We start from the raw sequence: 18394 nt of genomic DNA, 5'->3' as shown, positions 1-18394 counted from the left end.
CAGGCAATATACAGCAACAGGCAGCGATAACAATAACAAGAACAATATCCAGCAACAGGCAGCGATAACAATAACAAGAACAATATCCAGCAACAGGCAGCGATAACAATAACAAGAGCAATATCCAGCAACAGGCAGCAATAACAATAACAAGAGCAATATCCAGCAACAGGCAGCGATAACAATAACAAGAACAATATCCAGCAACAAGCAGCGATAACAATAACAAGAACAATATCCAGCAACAGGCAGCGATAACAATAACAATAACAATATCCAGCAACAGGCAGCGATAACAATAACAATATCCAGCAACAGGCAGCGATAACAATAACAAGAACAATATCCAGCAACAGGCAGCGATAACAATAACAAGAACAATATCCAGCAACAGGCAGCGATAACAATAACAAGAACAATATCCAGCAACAGGCAGCGATATAATAATAACAAGAACAATATCCAGCAACAGGCAGCGATAACAATGACAAGAACAATATCCAGCAACAGGCAGCGATAACAATAACAAGAACAATATCCAGCAACAGGCAGGGATAACAATAACAAGAACAATATCCAGCAACAGGCAGCGATAACAATAACAAGAACAATATCCAGCAACAGGCAGCGATAACAATAACAAGAACAATATCCAGCAACAGGCAGCGATAACAATAACAAGAACAATATCCAGCAACAGGCAGCGATAACAATAACAAGAACCATATCCAGCAACAGGCAGCGATAACAATAACAAGAGCAATATCCAGCAACAGGCAGAGATAACAATAACAAGAACAATATCCAGCAACAGGCAGCAATAACAATAACAAGAGCAATATCCAGCAACAGGCAGCAATAACAATAACAAGAACAATATCCAGCAACAGGCAATATCCAGCAACAGGCAGCGATAACAATAACAAGAGCAATATCCAGCAACAGGCAGCGATGACAATAACAAGAGCAATATCCAGCAACAGGCAGCGATAACAATAACAAGAACAATATCCAGCAACAGGCAGTGATAACAATAACAAGAGCAATATCCAGCAACAGGCAGCGATAACAATAACAAGAGCAATATCCAGCAACAGGCAGCGATAACAATAACAAGAGCAATATCCAGCAACAGGCAGCTGTGAGAAGTTGGCCTGATATGTAGTGTTTCCAATTCTGGAACCACTGGGTATCAGTCCAAACAAACCCCAAAGATGTCAGGCTGTAAGTCAACCTTGTAGACAAGCTATCCTAGTGGTAGCATGGACTAAGCAGCCTTAAAGGCTTAACTTAAGAGGTCGTGTTAAGCGAGCTTGTTTTACCACATACAATCCTGTAATCAAATGAAAGGACACCACACAAGTATATATTGTAAAAATATATGTATTTATTTCTAAATTACTCCCCAGTACTCTTTATGAGGAAAGGGGCACAAGCGTTAAATCAAAAGCACTGTTAAACATATAAAGTTGGCACAATTATGGCGGAGGGCGGGGGGCCACTCAGACCATATACTAAAAAAATGGTATAAGTAACACTTATCGAACAATGGTTAGGCCTAGGGCCTAGAGATTCGCTGGGAGCAGTCAGGACAAGCAATGAAGAAGTCGGGAGTAGCCCACAGGAGACGGGTGCAGCACGGAAAGTGCGGCGCGCACCAATGTAATGTCAATGGTGCGTAAAAGTTAGTTAAAGTGAATTAAATGATACTTCCGCTGAACCTAGGAACACAAAACTTCAGACACAGACCCTAGAGGTGTGTGCCAGTGTAAGGACACCGGCGTTGCAAAGTTACCTCACCCACAGGCCGTGGGTGCACAGGGTCGAAGTGGCGTCGGGTTCTGTCACGCAGGTTCTTGGTGCTTGGAGCTGTTGCAGCTGCAGGCGCTGTGAAGCAGAAGTGTCCGGTGCGATCCAAGGGTGGATCGAAGTAGAAAAGTACCTGAAAGCAGAGGGGACAGAGTCTGGGTCACTCAGCAGTGACCAGGGTGGAACCAGGACGGAACCAGGCAATGTCGGGCGCAATCAGGCGGTTGTCGATAGGCTTCTCTCCGCTGTCACGTGGGCTCTGGGGCATCTGCGACGTCCAGGAGCAGGTCACGATCTGTCCCACGTAGGCTCTCGCCGTCAGCACCGTCGGCTTCAAGATTGCAGCAAACAGCACTTGGCAAAAGCAATCCACGCAGAACCGGGAGATTGCTTATCACTCGAACCAGGAGGGTCAGAGTCGGTGCTCCTTTTCACAGGAGCTGGTGCAGATCTGGAGCAACCAGAAAAGCAAGTCGGATTTCAAGTTTCGTCGGCACAGGGGCCACAAGCCAGCTGGCAAGTGACCGGGCCAACGCGTCGAGCGCACACCAGCAGAAGGGCCCCACGCAGCACTCGTCGAGTGTGGAGGGGTGAGCTTTGGTGCAAGTGGAGCTCGGGGCTGGGGCTTCTCAAACCCCGGTGCACAGCTTCGAGGGTCACTCGTGGGCTGCACGGTCAGCGTCTCGTGGCCTTTTCAAGATGGCGTGCCCCACGCTTCCGGTCGCCTCCACGGGTCTCAGCTCTGCAGGGACTGTGGATCGGGCAGGTAGAAGGCAGGCAAGCTTGATCTCGTCGATCTCTGTCGCTCGAGTTCCGGCGGGAACTGCAACAAAGCAAGGGTCGAGGGCTGGATGGTGCCTGTTTGCACAGGGTGGTCACTCCTTGACCACAAGGGAGATTCTTCAGTCTTCTCACGTCGTGTAGAAAGTCGAAGGGTCCAGATTTCGTTTCTTATGTTTCTTCAGGATGATCTGAAGTCCGTTGGGACTGCTCCCCCTCTTATTCGAATCTAGGGGGTTGGACATCCTGCTAGGTCCCCTCCTATGGGTGGGACCCAGGAAGGGGGTGGTTACACCCCTCTCCTTTGATCCTGGCCGCGCTGGGACAGGGGCTGGGAGGCCCCAGAACCGGTTTGGCCGGATCCTGCAAGGGGCAGCCTTGTGCTCCCCAGGCAGTGTCTGGTTTCTTTGAAACCTCCCTACTCCAATCCACTATCTCCTGTCTGGGGTGGTTTGACACCGCCCTGTGACAGGAAACTCTTTGTCCAGGCCTCCTCTGCCGGGTTTCGGTCAGCAGCAGGAGGCCAGACCCGTGTCTGTGGCAGGGGCATCCATTTTGTGGATCTGAGGCTCATTTTAAATCAACCGCGTTTCAGTAAAGTAACATGTCTTCTCCCTCTAGAAGGGTGGAATGCTACCCCCGTCGCCAGAACTGGCGAGGGGGTAGTATTCCAATTCGTATGACACCTTACACGACATGTTTTGATAAAGCCAAACCAAAGTTGCTATATAACCGCGAGGATTATAAGGCGCTTAAGAGTATATGGTATGGCATTATCCCGGATCAGCTTAGGGAGTTGTTCCCGACAGCTGCAGACAGGCTCAGCTCATGCCAGAGCACCATCTCACATAAAACCACGCACTCTGCCTCCAGGATTGATGAGGCCTTCCATAGGAGTGGCTCACAGGTTATATATGTGTCCAGATATAGGTTTAGATATAGGTATACTATATCTAAGCAAGGGGTGATTACACCCACTTGCCCCAGCTGAGTGTTCAGCCAGTTGTGTCAATTTAGATAGCCAGCCAGGGGTGGCAAAAGATATGCTGCAGCCCCTGGTAGGCCTTGGATGCACCTATGCCCTGGGCACCTATAGTGCACTGTACAGGGGCTGATAAGGTGACCCAAGCCAATCTAGTTATGCACCTAGGGTACATGGAATCCATTTTACAGAGAGAGCAGATAGCCTGGGGCCCTGATTAGCAGGGAACCAGGCCAACTAAGTCGAAAACCAGCTAAACACAGGGCAAAAAAATCTGGGGTAACCATAGTCAGGTAGCCACCTTCCTACATAACCCCCCCCCAAACGAAAGGAGATAAGGCTATCCTTGGCCAGGTAAGCCTATATTGCCTGAGTGGCCATATAAGGAAGTACCTGCACTAGCATGGGTACCCCCTGTCTCATGGTCCACTAAGCAGTCCCTCACCCTAGGGGTATTAGAGGGTCTCCACCATAGGGAATCACTACCTTGGGTGTGTTTATGCAAAGTTAAAGGCTGGTTTGGATATGGAGTATTGAAGTGAGGCCCCACTATTTTTGGGCTCAACTTCCTCCAATTATCTTCCACCATGTGTGCCTTTCTTTCTTCAACTGAGTTGCACTGAGCTCTCAGGGTCAACCTCTGGCTACCTAAAGCTGGAGGCTGGGTCCCTCTGTTTGGCTTGCTGGAGGGACAGTTCAGGTTTGGGCCCTTTGGGTCCCAGGTTTGGCTGTGCCCAACAGAATCCATCTGTGGGAGGTCCCTAACTGTTTTTAAGGGGGCTCCCTCAGGAGTTTTTAAAGTTTTCACCTTACTAGGCCTACTAGTTTTGGTGCCCCTAATCTGTTGATGGGGGTGCTTTATTTGACAGGGGGCCCTCTGGGTCTCACTGTCCTTCTTGTCCTCTGCAGCCCTGGGCTGACTGAGGCAAGGTAGAGAGGGGCAGGTTACCTGCTCCAGACTGGATCCCACCTGAGAAGGGTCCACTGCCATCAGAGGCTCTGTCAGGCCAGGCCTAACAACCTCTGGGGCAGTTCCTTCATCAGGGGTAAGATCAGTTCCCTGAGGAGGCTGATCCTGTCCTACTGTCTGGTGAGGGGGAGATTTCTCTTCCTCCTCCATGCTCTCAGTTTGGGTGGAGTGATCCATCATTTCAGGCTTCACAACACACATATCTGTTTGAGTTTGGGCTGTGGCCATCACAGCCCCACCAACCTTTTCAGGAGGAGACTCAGTTTGGGTTTCTGCTGTTATCATAACAGCTTTGCTATTCTGCTTTGGAAGAGCTTCTGTTAAAGATGGGGCAGAGAGTTGCTCAGCCCTACCAACCTTTTCAGGGAGGACATCTTGGATTGGGGCTATAGCCAGTACAGCCCCACTAACCTTTCCATTGGAATTTACCATTCTAGAATGGATTTCCTGTTCAACCTCAGCCCAGGCTGAGATTTCCAAATCATTACCCAGTAGACAGTCTACAGGCAAGTTTGGTGACACTGCCACTCTCTTTGGGCCAATGACACCTCCCCAGCTGAGACTTACTACTGCCATGGGATGATTTGTTTGGATGCCATCAATGTTTGTTACCTGGTATGTGGCACCTGGTAAAAGTTGCTTAGAGGGGACTATACAGTCAGCCACCATGGTGATGCTAGCCCCTGTGTCTCTAAAAGCTTCAACTTTCAAACCATTGATGATGGGTTCTTGTCTATATTTGCTCAAGGTATTTGGGCAAACTGAGAAGTTGGCAAACCCCATGCCAGTCTCATAAACAAGATCATTTGGGGATGGGGACCTGGATAGGCCAGGGTCCCCTTGGGCTCCAAAAGTAAACCCACCCAGATTCCTGGGTGTGCTCCCACTTCCTGGGGGATTACTGCTGACAGTAACAGGAGGTGTTGGAGCTGGCTTTGGAGGCATGTTTTCTTTATTGCCATTCTTGGGACAACAGTTGTCTGTTTTGTAATGCCCAACCTGTTTACAGGCATGACAATAAGGCCTTTTCTCTGTTGAAGAAGTGTCGCGGGGCCCACCCATTTCCTTGGAATTTTGGGGCCCTGGGGAAGTCTTTTCTTTACTTTTATCCCCACCCTTATCTTGAGGCTTGGTAGACTCCTTCTTCTGGTTATTGTCCTGATTCTTAGGCCTAATCCTGGTTCTGACCCATTTATCTGCCCTCTTTCCCAATTCTTGGGGAGAGGTCAAATCTGAGTCCACCAGGTGCTGGTGTAAGAGCTGGTTCTGACAATTACTTAGGATCTGCTCCCTCATAATCAAATTATACAATCCTGTGAAGTCATGTACTTTGCTGCCATTTAGCCAACCCTCCAGAGCCTTAGTTGCACAATCAACAAAATCAGTCCAGTCCTGAGTCTGTGTCTTCTGGGTATCTCTGAACTTTAACCTGTACTGTTCAGTGGTTAAGCCAAACCCATCTATCAGAACACTCTTCAGGACTTTGTAATTGCTGGCATCCTCATGTCTGACAGTGAGGAGCCTATCCCTCCCTTTCTCTGAAAAGGAGTACCATAAGATTGCTGCCCACTGTTCCTCAGGAACCTGCTGTACCATGCAGGCTCTCTCCAGAGCAGTCATCCATTTGTGGATGTCATCCCCTTCCTGATAGGGGGGCACAATCTTTGTCAGGTTTCTACTATCATAGGACCTGGGTTTTTCTTTAGGAACTTTGCTGCCACCAGTGGCATCTAAGCCACACAATTTTCTCTCTCTTGCTAAAGCAAGTTTAGCTTGAGCCAAGGCTACCTCTTCCCTTTCTATTTGGAGTTGGACAGCCCTCATCCTGGCCCTATGCTCTTTTCTCTGGGAGGAAGTCATTCCTCTTTGAGATTCTCTTGAGGCACTAGAAAGGTGAGAGTCCCCTGATAGAGATCTCTCCCTCCTATTACCTGGGAGAATTTGGTTATGAGATCTGGGGTGGTGCTGGCCCCCCCCATTCCCATGTAGGTCCAAGTTGGCCTGGTTAAGGCTGGCAACCTGTACCTGGTTTCCCCTCTGATCCTGATCTTCAGGCTCTTCTAAATCAGAGCCTTCCTCTTCCTCTTCCTCCTCCACTACATCATCATCTGGAAGATCCTCATTCTCAGGGGAGTTTATCCCTTCACCTGCACCTAAGGGAGCCTGACTCACCTTATCTAGATCATCCTTTTCTAGGAGAGCTATTAGGGAAGGAATGGTAGGGCCTCTGCCCTTTTTTAGCCCCCTGGCTGTGCACAAGGCACTCAGGTCTTTGTGGCTAAGGTTGTCATATCTGGATGTTGTCCCTATAGGATCAACTTCTACAGGAGCAGAGCCTGAGGCTCTATCTGCATCAGACATGACTGCTAGTGAGGTGTAAGTGGTGCACTTACCTACACTAAGTGGTTTCCTACTGTACCTTGCTAGTGAGTTGTAGTCAGGGTGTGCTAATCCCTTTAATCTACAACTACTAAGTTCAGTAGAACTTAATATGCTAAGCTTTTGATTTATATGTACCTAGAGGTACTTGATGTGATCTTTCAATTTGATAAAGATTGCAATGGTAAAACAAACAGCAAGCTCAAATCCGCACCGCTGCACACCAATGTGAGAAGTTGGCCTGATATGTAGTGTTTCCAATTCTGGAACCACTGGGTATCAGTCCAAACAAACCCCAAAGATGTCAGGCTGTAAGTCAACCTTGTAGACAAGCTATCCTAGTGGTAGCATGGACTAAGCAGCCTTAAAGGCTTAACTTAAGAGGTCGTGTTAAGCGAGCTTGTTTTACCACATACAATCCTGTAATCAAATGAAAGGACACCACACAAGTATATATTGTAAAAATATATGTATTTATTTCTAAATTACTCCCCAGTACTCTTTATGAGGAAAGGGGCACAAGCGTTAAATCAAAAGCACTGTTAAACATATAAAGTTGGCACAATTATGGCGGAGGGCGGGGGGCCACTCAGACCATATACTAAAAAAATGGTATAAGTAACACTTATCGAACAATGGTTAGGCCTAGGGCCTAGAGATTCGCTGGGAGCAGTCAGGACAAGCAATGAAGAAGTCGGGAGTAGCCCACAGGAGACGGGTGCAGCACGGAAAGTGCGGCGCGCACCAATGTAATGTCAATGGTGCGTAAAAGTTAGTTAAAGTGAATTAAATGATACTTCCGCTGAACCTAGGAACACAAAACTTCAGACACAGACCCTAGAGGTGTGTGCCAGTGTAAGGACACCGGCGTTGCAAAGTTACCTCACCCACAGGCCGTGGGTGCACAGGGTCGAAGTGGCGTCGGGTTCTGTCACGCAGGTTCTTGGTGCTTGGAGCTGTTGCAGCTGCAGGCGCTGTGAAGCAGAAGTGTCCGGTGCGATCCAAGGGTGGATCGAAGTAGAAAAGTACCTGAAAGCAGAGGGGACAGAGTCTGGGTCACTCAGCAGTGACCAGGGTGGAACCAGGACGGAACCAGGCAATGTCGGGCGCAATCAGGCGGTTGTCGATAGGCTTCTCTCCGCTGTCACGTGGGCTCTGGGGCATCTGCGACGTCCAGGAGCAGGTCACGATCTGTCCCACGTAGGCTCTCGCCGTCAGCACCGTCGGCTTCAAGATTGCAGCAAACAGCACTTGGCAAAAGCAATCCACGCAGAACCGGGAGATTGCTTATCACTCGAACCAGGAGGGTCAGAGTCGGTGCTCCTTTTCACAGGAGCTGGTGCAGATCTGGAGCAACCAGAAAAGCAAGTCGGATTTCAAGTTTCGTCGGCACAGGGGCCACAAGCCAGCTGGCAAGTGACCGGGCCAACGCGTCGAGCGCACACCAGCAGAAGGGCCCCACGCAGCACTCGTCGAGTGTGGAGGGGTGAGCTTTGGTGCAAGTGGAGCTCGGGGCTGGGGCTTCTCAAACCCCGGTGCACAGCTTCGAGGGTCACTCGTGGGCTGCACGGTCAGCGTCTCGTGGCCTTTTCAAGATGGCGTGCCCCACGCTTCCGGTCGCCTCCACGGGTCTCAGCTCTGCAGGGACTGTGGATCGGGCAGGTAGAAGGCAGGCAAGCTTGATCTCGTCGATCTCTGTCGCTCGAGTTCCGGCGGGAACTGCAACAAAGCAAGGGTCGAGGGCTGGATGGTGCCTGTTTGCACAGGGTGGTCACTCCTTGACCACAAGGGAGATTCTTCAGTCTTCTCACGTCGTGTAGAAAGTCGAAGGGTCCAGATTTCGTTTCTTATGTTTCTTCAGGATGATCTGAAGTCCGTTGGGACTGCTCCCCCTCTTATTCGAATCTAGGGGGTTGGACATCCTGCTAGGTCCCCTCCTATGGGTGGGACCCAGGAAGGGGGTGGTTACACCCCTCTCCTTTGATCCTGGCCGCGCTGGGACAGGGGCTGGGAGGCCCCAGAACCGGTTTGGCCGGATCCTGCAAGGGGCAGCCTTGTGCTCCCCAGGCAGTGTCTGGTTTCTTTGAAACCTCCCTACTCCAATCCACTATCTCCTGTCTGGGGTGGTTTGACACCGCCCTGTGACAGGAAACTCTTTGTCCAGGCCTCCTCTGCCGGGTTTCGGTCAGCAGCAGGAGGCCAGACCCGTGTCTGTGGCAGGGGCATCCATTTTGTGGATCTGAGGCTCATTTTAAATCAACCGCGTTTCAGTAAAGTAACATGTCTTCTCCCTCTAGAAGGGTGGAATGCTACCCCCGTCGCCAGAACTGGCGAGGGGGTAGTATTCCAATTCGTATGACACCTTACACGACATGTTTTGATAAAGCCAAACCAAAGTTGCTATATAACCGCGAGGATTATAAGGCGCTTAAGAGTATATGGTATGGCATTATCCCGGATCAGCTTAGGGAGTTGTTCCCGACAGCTGCAGACAGGCTCAGCTCATGCCAGAGCACCATCTCACATAAAACCACGCACTCTGCCTCCAGGATTGATGAGGCCTTCCATAGGAGTGGCTCACAGGTTATATATGTGTCCAGATATAGGTTTAGATATAGGTATACTATATCTAAGCAAGGGGTGATTACACCCACTTGCCCCAGCTGAGTGTTCAGCCAGTTGTGTCAATTTAGATAGCCAGCCAGGGGTGGCAAAAGATATGCTGCAGCCCCTGGTAGGCCTTGGATGCACCTATGCCCTGGGCACCTATAGTGCACTGTACAGGGGCTGATAAGGTGACCCAAGCCAATCTAGTTATGCACCTAGGGTACATGGAATCCATTTTACAGAGAGAGCAGATAGCCTGGGGCCCTGATTAGCAGGGAACCAGGCCAACTAAGTCGAAAACCAGCTAAACACAGGGCAAAAAAATCTGGGGTAACCATAGTCAGGTAGCCACCTTCCTACAGCAGCGATAACAATAACAAGAACAATATCTAGCAACAGGCAGCGATAACAATAACAAGAACAATATCCAGCAACAGGCAGCGATAACAATAACAAGAACAATATCCAGCAACAGGCAGCGATAACAATAACAAGAACAATATGCAGCAACAGGCAGCGATAACAATAACAAGAGCAATATCCAGCAACAGGCAGCGATAACAATAACAAGAACAATATCCAGCAACAGGCAGAGATAACAATAACAATAACAATATCCAGCAACAGGCAGCGATAACAATAACAAGAACAATATCTAGCAACAGGCAGCGATAACAATAACAAGAACAATATCTAGCAACAGGCAGCGATAACAATAACAATATCCAGCAACAGGCAGCGATAACAATAACAATATCCAGCAACAGGCAGCGATAACAATAACAAGAACAATATCCAGCAACAGGCAGCGATAACAATAACAAGAGCAATATCCAGCAACAGGCAGCGATAACAATAACAAGAGCAATATCCAGCAACAGGCAGCGATAACAATAACAAGAACAATATCCAGCAACAGGCAGCGATAACAATAACAAGAACCATATCCAGCAACAGGCAGCGATAACAATAACAAGAACCATATCCAGCAACAGGCAGCGATAACAATAACAAGAACCATATCCAGCAACAGGCAGCGATAACAATAACAAGAACCATATCCAGCAACAGGCAGCGATAACAATAACAAGAACAATATCCAGCAACAGGCAGCGATAACAATAACAATAACAATATCCAGCAACAGGCAGCGATAACAATAACAAGAACCATATCCAGCAACAGGCAGCGATAACAATAACAAGAACCATATCCAGCAACAGGCAGCGATAACAATAACAAGAACAATATCCAGCAACAGGCAGCGATAACAATAACAAGAACCATATCCAGCAACAGGCAGCGATAACAATAACAAGAACCATATCCAGCAACAGGCAGCGATAACAATAACAAGAACAATATCCATCAACAGGCAGCGATAACAATAACAAGAGCAATATCCATCAACAGGCAGCGATAACAATAACAAGAACCATATCCATCAACAGGCAGCGATAACAATAACAAGAACCATATCCAGCAACAGGCAGAGATAACAATAACAATATCCAGCAACAGGCAGCGATATCTAGCAACAGGCAGCGATAACAATAACAATAACTATATCCAGCAACAGGCAGCGATAACAATAACAATGGGGCATATTACCAACGGTTAGCAATATTTACTCCTAACGATTTTTAGCAAAGAATTTTTTAATGCTAAGCATCGCCGGAAATTATCGCAGATATAAATTGCTATTAGCAAGGTTTATCTCAGTAGTGATAAAAATCCTCGCGCTAACTGCCAATTGAGAGATTATCGCTGGAAACCCAACGATAATCTCTCGAAGTTTGGCGTTAGCTTGATAATAGGGGCTCACAAACTTAGCCATGATATCCACCTTCCATAGGATCTCATGGCTCAGTCAGGAAAATCTCTAATAAAAGAGAGAGGGACCCTCTACCAAAGGGATGGGGTACCAACTATAACTGTCCTGTGTTGTATGTTATGTTGTTTTGATTAATGTGTCCAAAGGGAATTGCTTTCTTGACAAAGTCAATAGTTGGTTCCCCATCCCTTGACAAAGTCAGTCAGGAAAATACCAGGTGTAAGAAAAGCAGTGCTAACCGCAGTTAGCGCTACCGTTTTCTTATCACTAACAGGGTTAGCGAAATCCTTGATAATCCTCCTGCTCATTATTATAATACATTAACGGGTAGGGGCCACTGTGGGTTTTGCTTTATGTTCAGTTGGTGTGGGTACTGATTTTGCTCTGTCCATTTTGCTGTGCTTTAGTCTTCCTGGGAGGCTGCAGTTTTACTGTGTACCTTGCTTTCTAGCTGGCAATCTGATACAATCTTGTGGTGTTCAATGAATGATTTGGAGTGTGTTGATCTAATAAACAATTCAGCACCGACAGCGGGCTTCAGTGCACCAGAGGAGGTGCAGGGACCCGCAGAGCCTGGCAGGATGACAGAAGTGCATAATGAAAACCCCCAGTGAAAGCTCCTTATATCCAGAGCCGGAAAGTGGTGTGCGGACTCACCACTCCAGTCGGTGTTAACAACAGCAATAACAGTAGCAATAATTCTAGGCCACAAACAAAAGTTTTAGCTTCGTAACTCCATATACCGCTACAATAACGGCAAAAAACCCCAGAGCATTGAAAGTGTAGAAGACCACTAGACGGATGCATCAAAGGGTTGGCTTGTGGAATGGAGGGTGTATGTTTTAATGTTATTTAACCAGGCTTTGATGGCTAGAGGGCATTGAAGCTGCTTGAAAAGAAATTCACTAGCTATTGCATATTGAGTGACCACCATAAGTGAAATACCCAAAAAGAATATGCAGTCTGACATTAGAATAATCATGCTGGTTCGTCGAGCACTCAAGCATGTGAGGCAGCATTAAGTGACGGTCTGGGAGCCATTTTGTCGCCCCTCAGTTTTTTACCATGATCGCTCAAAGTTACTGAAATTTCTTGACATTACAGTTTACAGTTAACATTAACAAACATACTGCTGCTGCAATTTTAGTCATGTGATTAAATGTACAGGACCCTTTAGAATGATATAATTTGTCTGGTGATTTCCACAAATTAAATGTCTTCATTTTTCATCCGAAAATGTATTTGCTTTTGTTACTGTTCAATTACATTGAACTAAAATTGACTTGAAACCCCATCTCCTGAGTTTCAACAGCCTTGGGTCCCTGAAAGCACAGGCCACACAAAGTTTACCAACCTTGAGGCTAATTATGATGTCAGATGGACCAAAACCGACAGACCAAACGTTGGTTGTGGTCCACCCAACATCTGACATTGTGGTCCGCCTGCCACATTACGATGCATCAAGCGAGGCATCAGGCAGAAGGGCTCTCTGCTGCTTTTCTGACAGGTTCCATCAGCTCAGAACAGTATTGTAAAAGCTCACAATCCCTTAATGACGACGAAGCCAGCCTCAGCTCCACTGTCGGAATTATGACGTAATTTTCCAACACCCTTACCATGTCAGTCTTTTCAACATGGAAAAGCTGTTGTAAAATTACTTTGGGGCCTACTAACAGGGCCCCTTCCCCCCTGGACCTCTGCTATTGGTCATGGAGAGCACCTATGTTGCCCCCCCTGAACATACCGACAACCATACTGGTACCAGCCACACATTGCATGGATGTTTCAAAACATCAGATATCTAAATTGTTATCTCTGAATCGCCGGCTTACGGTTGAGTGGTTCCAGAGCATTGCGGACGCATATTCACCCAACATCACAATTAGACCCCTTGTCTCTTGTAAAACAGACTTCAGACAACTGACTGTCTTAAACCTTGAAACTTTATGAATTGCTACTTATTTGTGCTGCATGTTGCCTCATAACAACGAGGGTGGGAGCAGCTTGTCAGGAATGAGTTTTCACCAGTAGATGTATACTTTACCAGCTTGTGGAACTCCACCTCCCTAGCCGAAAAACCCCTCTCCACTGTAATCAGGTGTTGAAGCACACTTAAGGGCATATTATCAAGGGGGTTTATCTCCGCTTTCTTGGCTTTAAAAGCCAAGAAAGCGGAGATAAAATTATCTCCCTATTACCTAGCTGTCGCTAACACCAGTTAGCGACAGCCAGTTGGAGATAGCGACCATCTTGAGCTCCGCTTTGCATGTTATAAAAATGTATTACTAATGACATGCAAAGTGGGCGTGCCAAGATGTTAGCGACTGGAAACAGTCGCTAACATCGCTATCTCCTATTACCAACTCTTGGAGATATTCGCGCTAAGCGTGAATAACTCCAAAAGCTAACACCTGCTCTGAGCAGTTCTTAGCCATGTTTTCCAATGACAAAGCTTTGAGAGGTAAGCATAGTAAATATGGCAATGCCTCCCTGTCAGAGTGGGATGTAGATGGTTGGCATGTAATTGAATGTTGGGCATGCGGCATTTTTTTTCTTTTTGGTCTGAGGGTGGAGAGGGTGGTAAATACAGTATTGCCTTCCTGCATGCCTCCTTGGAAGGTCGGTGGTGCAGGAGACCATAATAATACAGCTGATTGATCAACAACGTAAGAATAATATCTTGTTATGTTTCTCTTTTATCTTTGCAGAGAGTCGTGTTTTGGACCCAACAGTCTTCAAAGGTACATCTACAAGTTGTTTTGCATCCTGAAAGTACATCTTTAGTCCCCTCCCTCACTGGTACTGTACTTGCACAAACATAGGCAACAAGTATGACTTGTTAAACAGAAGAGAAATATTACAAACCCTCCATGTCTAGAGAGACCAATCTGAAGGCCAGAAGGTTGGATGGCATCTTTTTCACCACAGCAACCTTAAAAAGTGTTAATAGCACTGAAGAAAGAACGGCAGATGAGCACTATCTTAGAATATGAGATGACGTGACACTGTATGTGTAGCGGTTTGAAGGGGTTTCCTAGTTGCTCAAAACATGATCCTCTGGAGACCGTAACATGAGGCATTAGGCACAATTTCCTGCACATTACCACCTGTCACACTAATATGCCACACTTACACCGTAGTAAAAATAGTCTCTGATGTTAGCAAAGACCTATTTGTAGGTTTGGCCAGTGGCAGCCGGTACAGCTAAGCGCGGTAAGGAGGGGCGGGACATGGTGGAGGGGAAGTCAATGGATTAGAAATAATTTATTAATTCAATTCTACCTATTCTGTCATCTGCCGACTTATGCCCAACCCTACCACTTTACCAGGCTTACCTGTGGTAGCTGCCGCTGGGTTTGTCCTGAAGTTTAACACGCATTTAACACATGCGTTACTGGCCTTTGTACAGGGGGACCAAGGCTTGACCACGTAGCACTCAGGGGCAGTTGGTGGCAAATCATATTGGAGGGAGGCAACAAATATACCATATACACATACTAATATAGATAATAAAATACACATTATTATATATATATACACATAAAAAAAATCACTGACTTTACACTGCCAATTGATGTCTGAAGCACGTCCAAACCTCACAGCCAACTCTCATCCAATCAAGACTCTACTCTCATGTTGTTAAATGGAATGAGTAAAGCATCTTGATTGCCTGGATCAGGCTGGCTTCATGCTGCAAAAGGCACTGTAGGACTGTGCCTGCTTTTCAAACCATCTGTGCAAGTCAACCAGGTTGGAGATGTTTGAATCAGGCATGTTGGTTTGTGCACTTCAAACTTATGTGGCCACTCCTAACTACTGCCAATAATTGGACATTTTTTTTGAATAAAATCATTTTATTACCATTTTCATTTTGACACTTTTCTGCCAAGCTCCCATGGAGGAACCACCACTGCACTTTCTCCAACTGAGTTTGCTGCCCTTCTCCTCTCACTGCACGAGTACAAAAGCGCAGCTGGGCGGGTGTTGATGCTACTGCACTAGCTGAACCATTGAGACCTACACCTCTGCTCACACTGCACACGCGTGGCCATCTGCACCTGGTGCCACTGAACCTGCTGAATCATTGTTAGGTATGCCTCTGCTCGCACTGCACTAGTATAGGTGCGGCATCATCAGTTGAGCTTGGTGCCACTGCACCTACTGAATCATTTCTAGGTACTCCTCTGCTCACACTCCACCAGCACGGGCAAGGCAATGCCGGTCATGCCCGGTGCTACTGCACCAGCTGGCTCATTGCTAGATGTGCGTCTGCTCACACTGCACTGGTAAAAGCACAGCATTGTCGGTCATGCCCAGTGCCACTGCACCTGCTGAACCATTGGTAGGCATTCCTTTGCTCACTCTGCACCAGTACATGCGTAGCATTGTCGGTCTAACCTATTACAACTGCACCTGCTGAACCATTGCTAGATATGGCTCTTCTCACTCTGCCTCCCCCTCGAAATTGTTTCATTCTGGCAGCGTGCTTGGGCCCTCCACCTGCCCCAAGCCTGAAATAAAGAGTTTGGGCTTTTGACTAGACGCTGAGCTCAGCTTTAAAACTCAAGCAAGGATAGCTGTTGCTTCCTGCTTTGGCGTCTTAAAACTGTTGCGTAAAATGTTTGCCTCTGCTTCGCCTTTCAGCAAGAAAGCTTGAAGTCCAGGCGCTTGTTTTATCCTGCCTGGATTAAGGCAACACCCGCTACCTCGGTGCTCCTGTTGCGGTGTTGAAGAAACTTCATACCATCCAAAATTGCGCCGCTCGGATTCTTGAAGGTGTCCCCAGCCGCCAGTCAGATAAATCTGCCCTGAGGTCTTCACATTGTAAAGCCCTCTGCCCCGTGTGACCTGACATTATTGCTTCATTCATCCGACCCTGTCAATCCCTCAAATGAGCTCCACTTGGCGTCAGTTCCTGGAATTAGGAGGTCCAAGAGCGGCGGCCGGCTCTTTTCCTATAACGCTGCCACGCGATGGAATTCCTGGCCGCAGCAGCTGCACAAAGAGCCAGACCGTTCTGTCTTTCGTAAGAAGTTGAAGACCTGGCATTTTCAAAACTGATTGCTACATTAGCGCTGGTTCTACCGTAGCACTGGGACGCCTTCGGGTAACCATGCGCTTTATAAATGCTATTTCATTTCAATTCGTTTCAATGATAGGTACGGCTCATATGACACTGCGCTAATGTGGACGTGGCTTCACCAGTAGGTCCTGGTGCCGCTGCACCCACTGCACACACTGAATCATTGCAAGATATGTGCCTGCTCACACTGCACTAGTACAGGCGTGGCATCTCTAGCCGTGCCCTGTGCGGCTGCACCTGCTGAACCATTGGTAAATATGTGTCTGCTCACTGTGCACCAGTAAAGGTGTGGCATCGGTGGTTGGCCCTGTTGCACTGCACCTGCTGAATCATTGCTAGGTATGCCTCTGCTCACACTGCACTAGTACAAGCGCTGCATTGCCGGTCGTGCCCAGTGCAATTGCGCCTGCTGCACGTTGCTTTGCACTCTTATCAAGAAGTCTGTCTGTCTCTCACACTTCAGAAAGTGATGACATCAGTTGATGAGGGGTTCTCCAGTGAGGGACACATTATTGGGGCATATTAACAAGGCGGCGCTATAAAATAAAATGTTATAATTTCATCAGCAAAGACACGCTTTCGCGTGTTTTGCTGACTAAGCCCCCGTTTCCGTTTGCTAATGAGATGCAAAGTAGGAACGGCGATATCCACACAATTTCTGGAATTTTTATCGCCTCAGTGATGCGCGTTGTTGATAACGCGCTAACCGATTGATAAATTCCAGAGATAGCCAGTGATAATTATGTAAGCGCTAAGCGCGCTTTGTGATATTTATCGCCGCCCTTCATAATATGCCACTATTATTAGTTGTTAATAGGGACTACATTTCAAGGCTGTTGCACCGCGGGTGCGTTACTTTTTCCAACATTGAAAGTGACGCATCGATGGTGCAAGGGGCTTGCAAATAAGCCCCTTTTTTAAAATATATTTTTCTCTGCCTGCAAATCCTGCACATTCTTGAAAGTGTTGACAAGTTTTGTGAGTGGCCTCATGATGTTCTCTGTCTCCGCAGTGCCCCTGTCGGTGGATCCGAAGGAGGCAGACGCGACCCTCCTCATCAGCAGTAACGGGAAGGAAGTCAGCAACCTTGCAGTTTACCGCTGTGTCCCGGGGTCCACAGGGGTCACCTCTGGGAGGTGGTACTGGGAGGTGAACATCAAACGGGATACGATTAAGGATGAATCAAAGTCCAACAAGTGGAAGCTAGGGGTCGCCGTCGAGTCAGTAAAAGGAAAGGTCCAGACCCTGACTCCCAATAATGGCTACTGGGTCCTCAGCCAAGGATATTCAAGTCATACTGTTATCGATGAAACAGACAAAGAGCATCGCTTTTCTGGCGTGCTTTACAAAGTGGGCATCTTCGTGGACTACGAGGAGGGGCTGGTGTCTCTCTACGACGCTGACAAACAGAAGCACATCTACACCTTCACCGCCACCTTTAAAGAGAAGATATATCCACACATCTGCCTTGGGTGGAGAAAAGGAGTTTATATGTAATAATCACATAAAGGTAAAAAATGCATGTCTGATAAATTGTTCTCTTTTCATAAGATTTAAAAATCAGGATAAAGTCAAAATACTTAAAGCGATAGAAATGTGCACTTATATTTAATAAAAAGCAAAACAGCTTCCTTTAAAAGCATGTTGAACAAATGTTTCTGTGCATTTTTCTGAAACCAAGAGTCATCAAATTTCTACAGGACATCTCACTGAGAGAGAATGATAACAAGCATTTACAATGCAACGGTCCCGGCATTCCTAAAGTTAGAGCTATTGGCATTTGCAAATGACATTAATTTTATTTATGTTTTCGTTTTTAAAACATAAATAAATGGCATTGTCATTTACAATGCCAACAGCAGGGCAGGAGAACAAGAACAACGAACGAGGGGGCAGGAGAGCAAGCACAAGCAACGAGGGGGGGTAGGACAGCAAGCACAATCAACTAAG

The 18394-nt window shown here is 47.2% G+C and overlaps 1 protein-coding gene across 1 annotated transcript in view; it reads left to right on the top strand.

The window, feature by feature from the left end:
• Positions 1-18090, top strand: part of LOC147706665 (CD5 antigen-like) — a 91583-nt gene extending 73493 nt beyond the window's left edge. Inside the window, exons 5-6 of the mRNA XM_086925811.1 lie at positions 14070-14102; positions 17457-18090. Coding sequence (XP_086781937.1) covers positions 14070-14102; positions 17457-17941 — 518 coding nt within the window. The 3' untranslated portion in view covers positions 17942-18090. The remainder of the gene's footprint in view (positions 1-14069; positions 14103-17456) is intronic.
• The last annotated feature ends 304 nt before the right edge of the window (positions 18091-18394 follow it).

The sequence above is a fragment of the Lissotriton vulgaris genome, chromosome 6 (assembly GCF_964263255.1).
Source record: "Lissotriton vulgaris chromosome 6, aLisVul1.2, whole genome shotgun sequence".
NCBI lineage: Eukaryota > Metazoa > Chordata > Amphibia > Caudata > Salamandridae > Lissotriton > Lissotriton vulgaris.
Note: the sequence above shows the minus strand (reverse complement) of the source record. Positions and strands in the feature narration are given on the sequence as shown.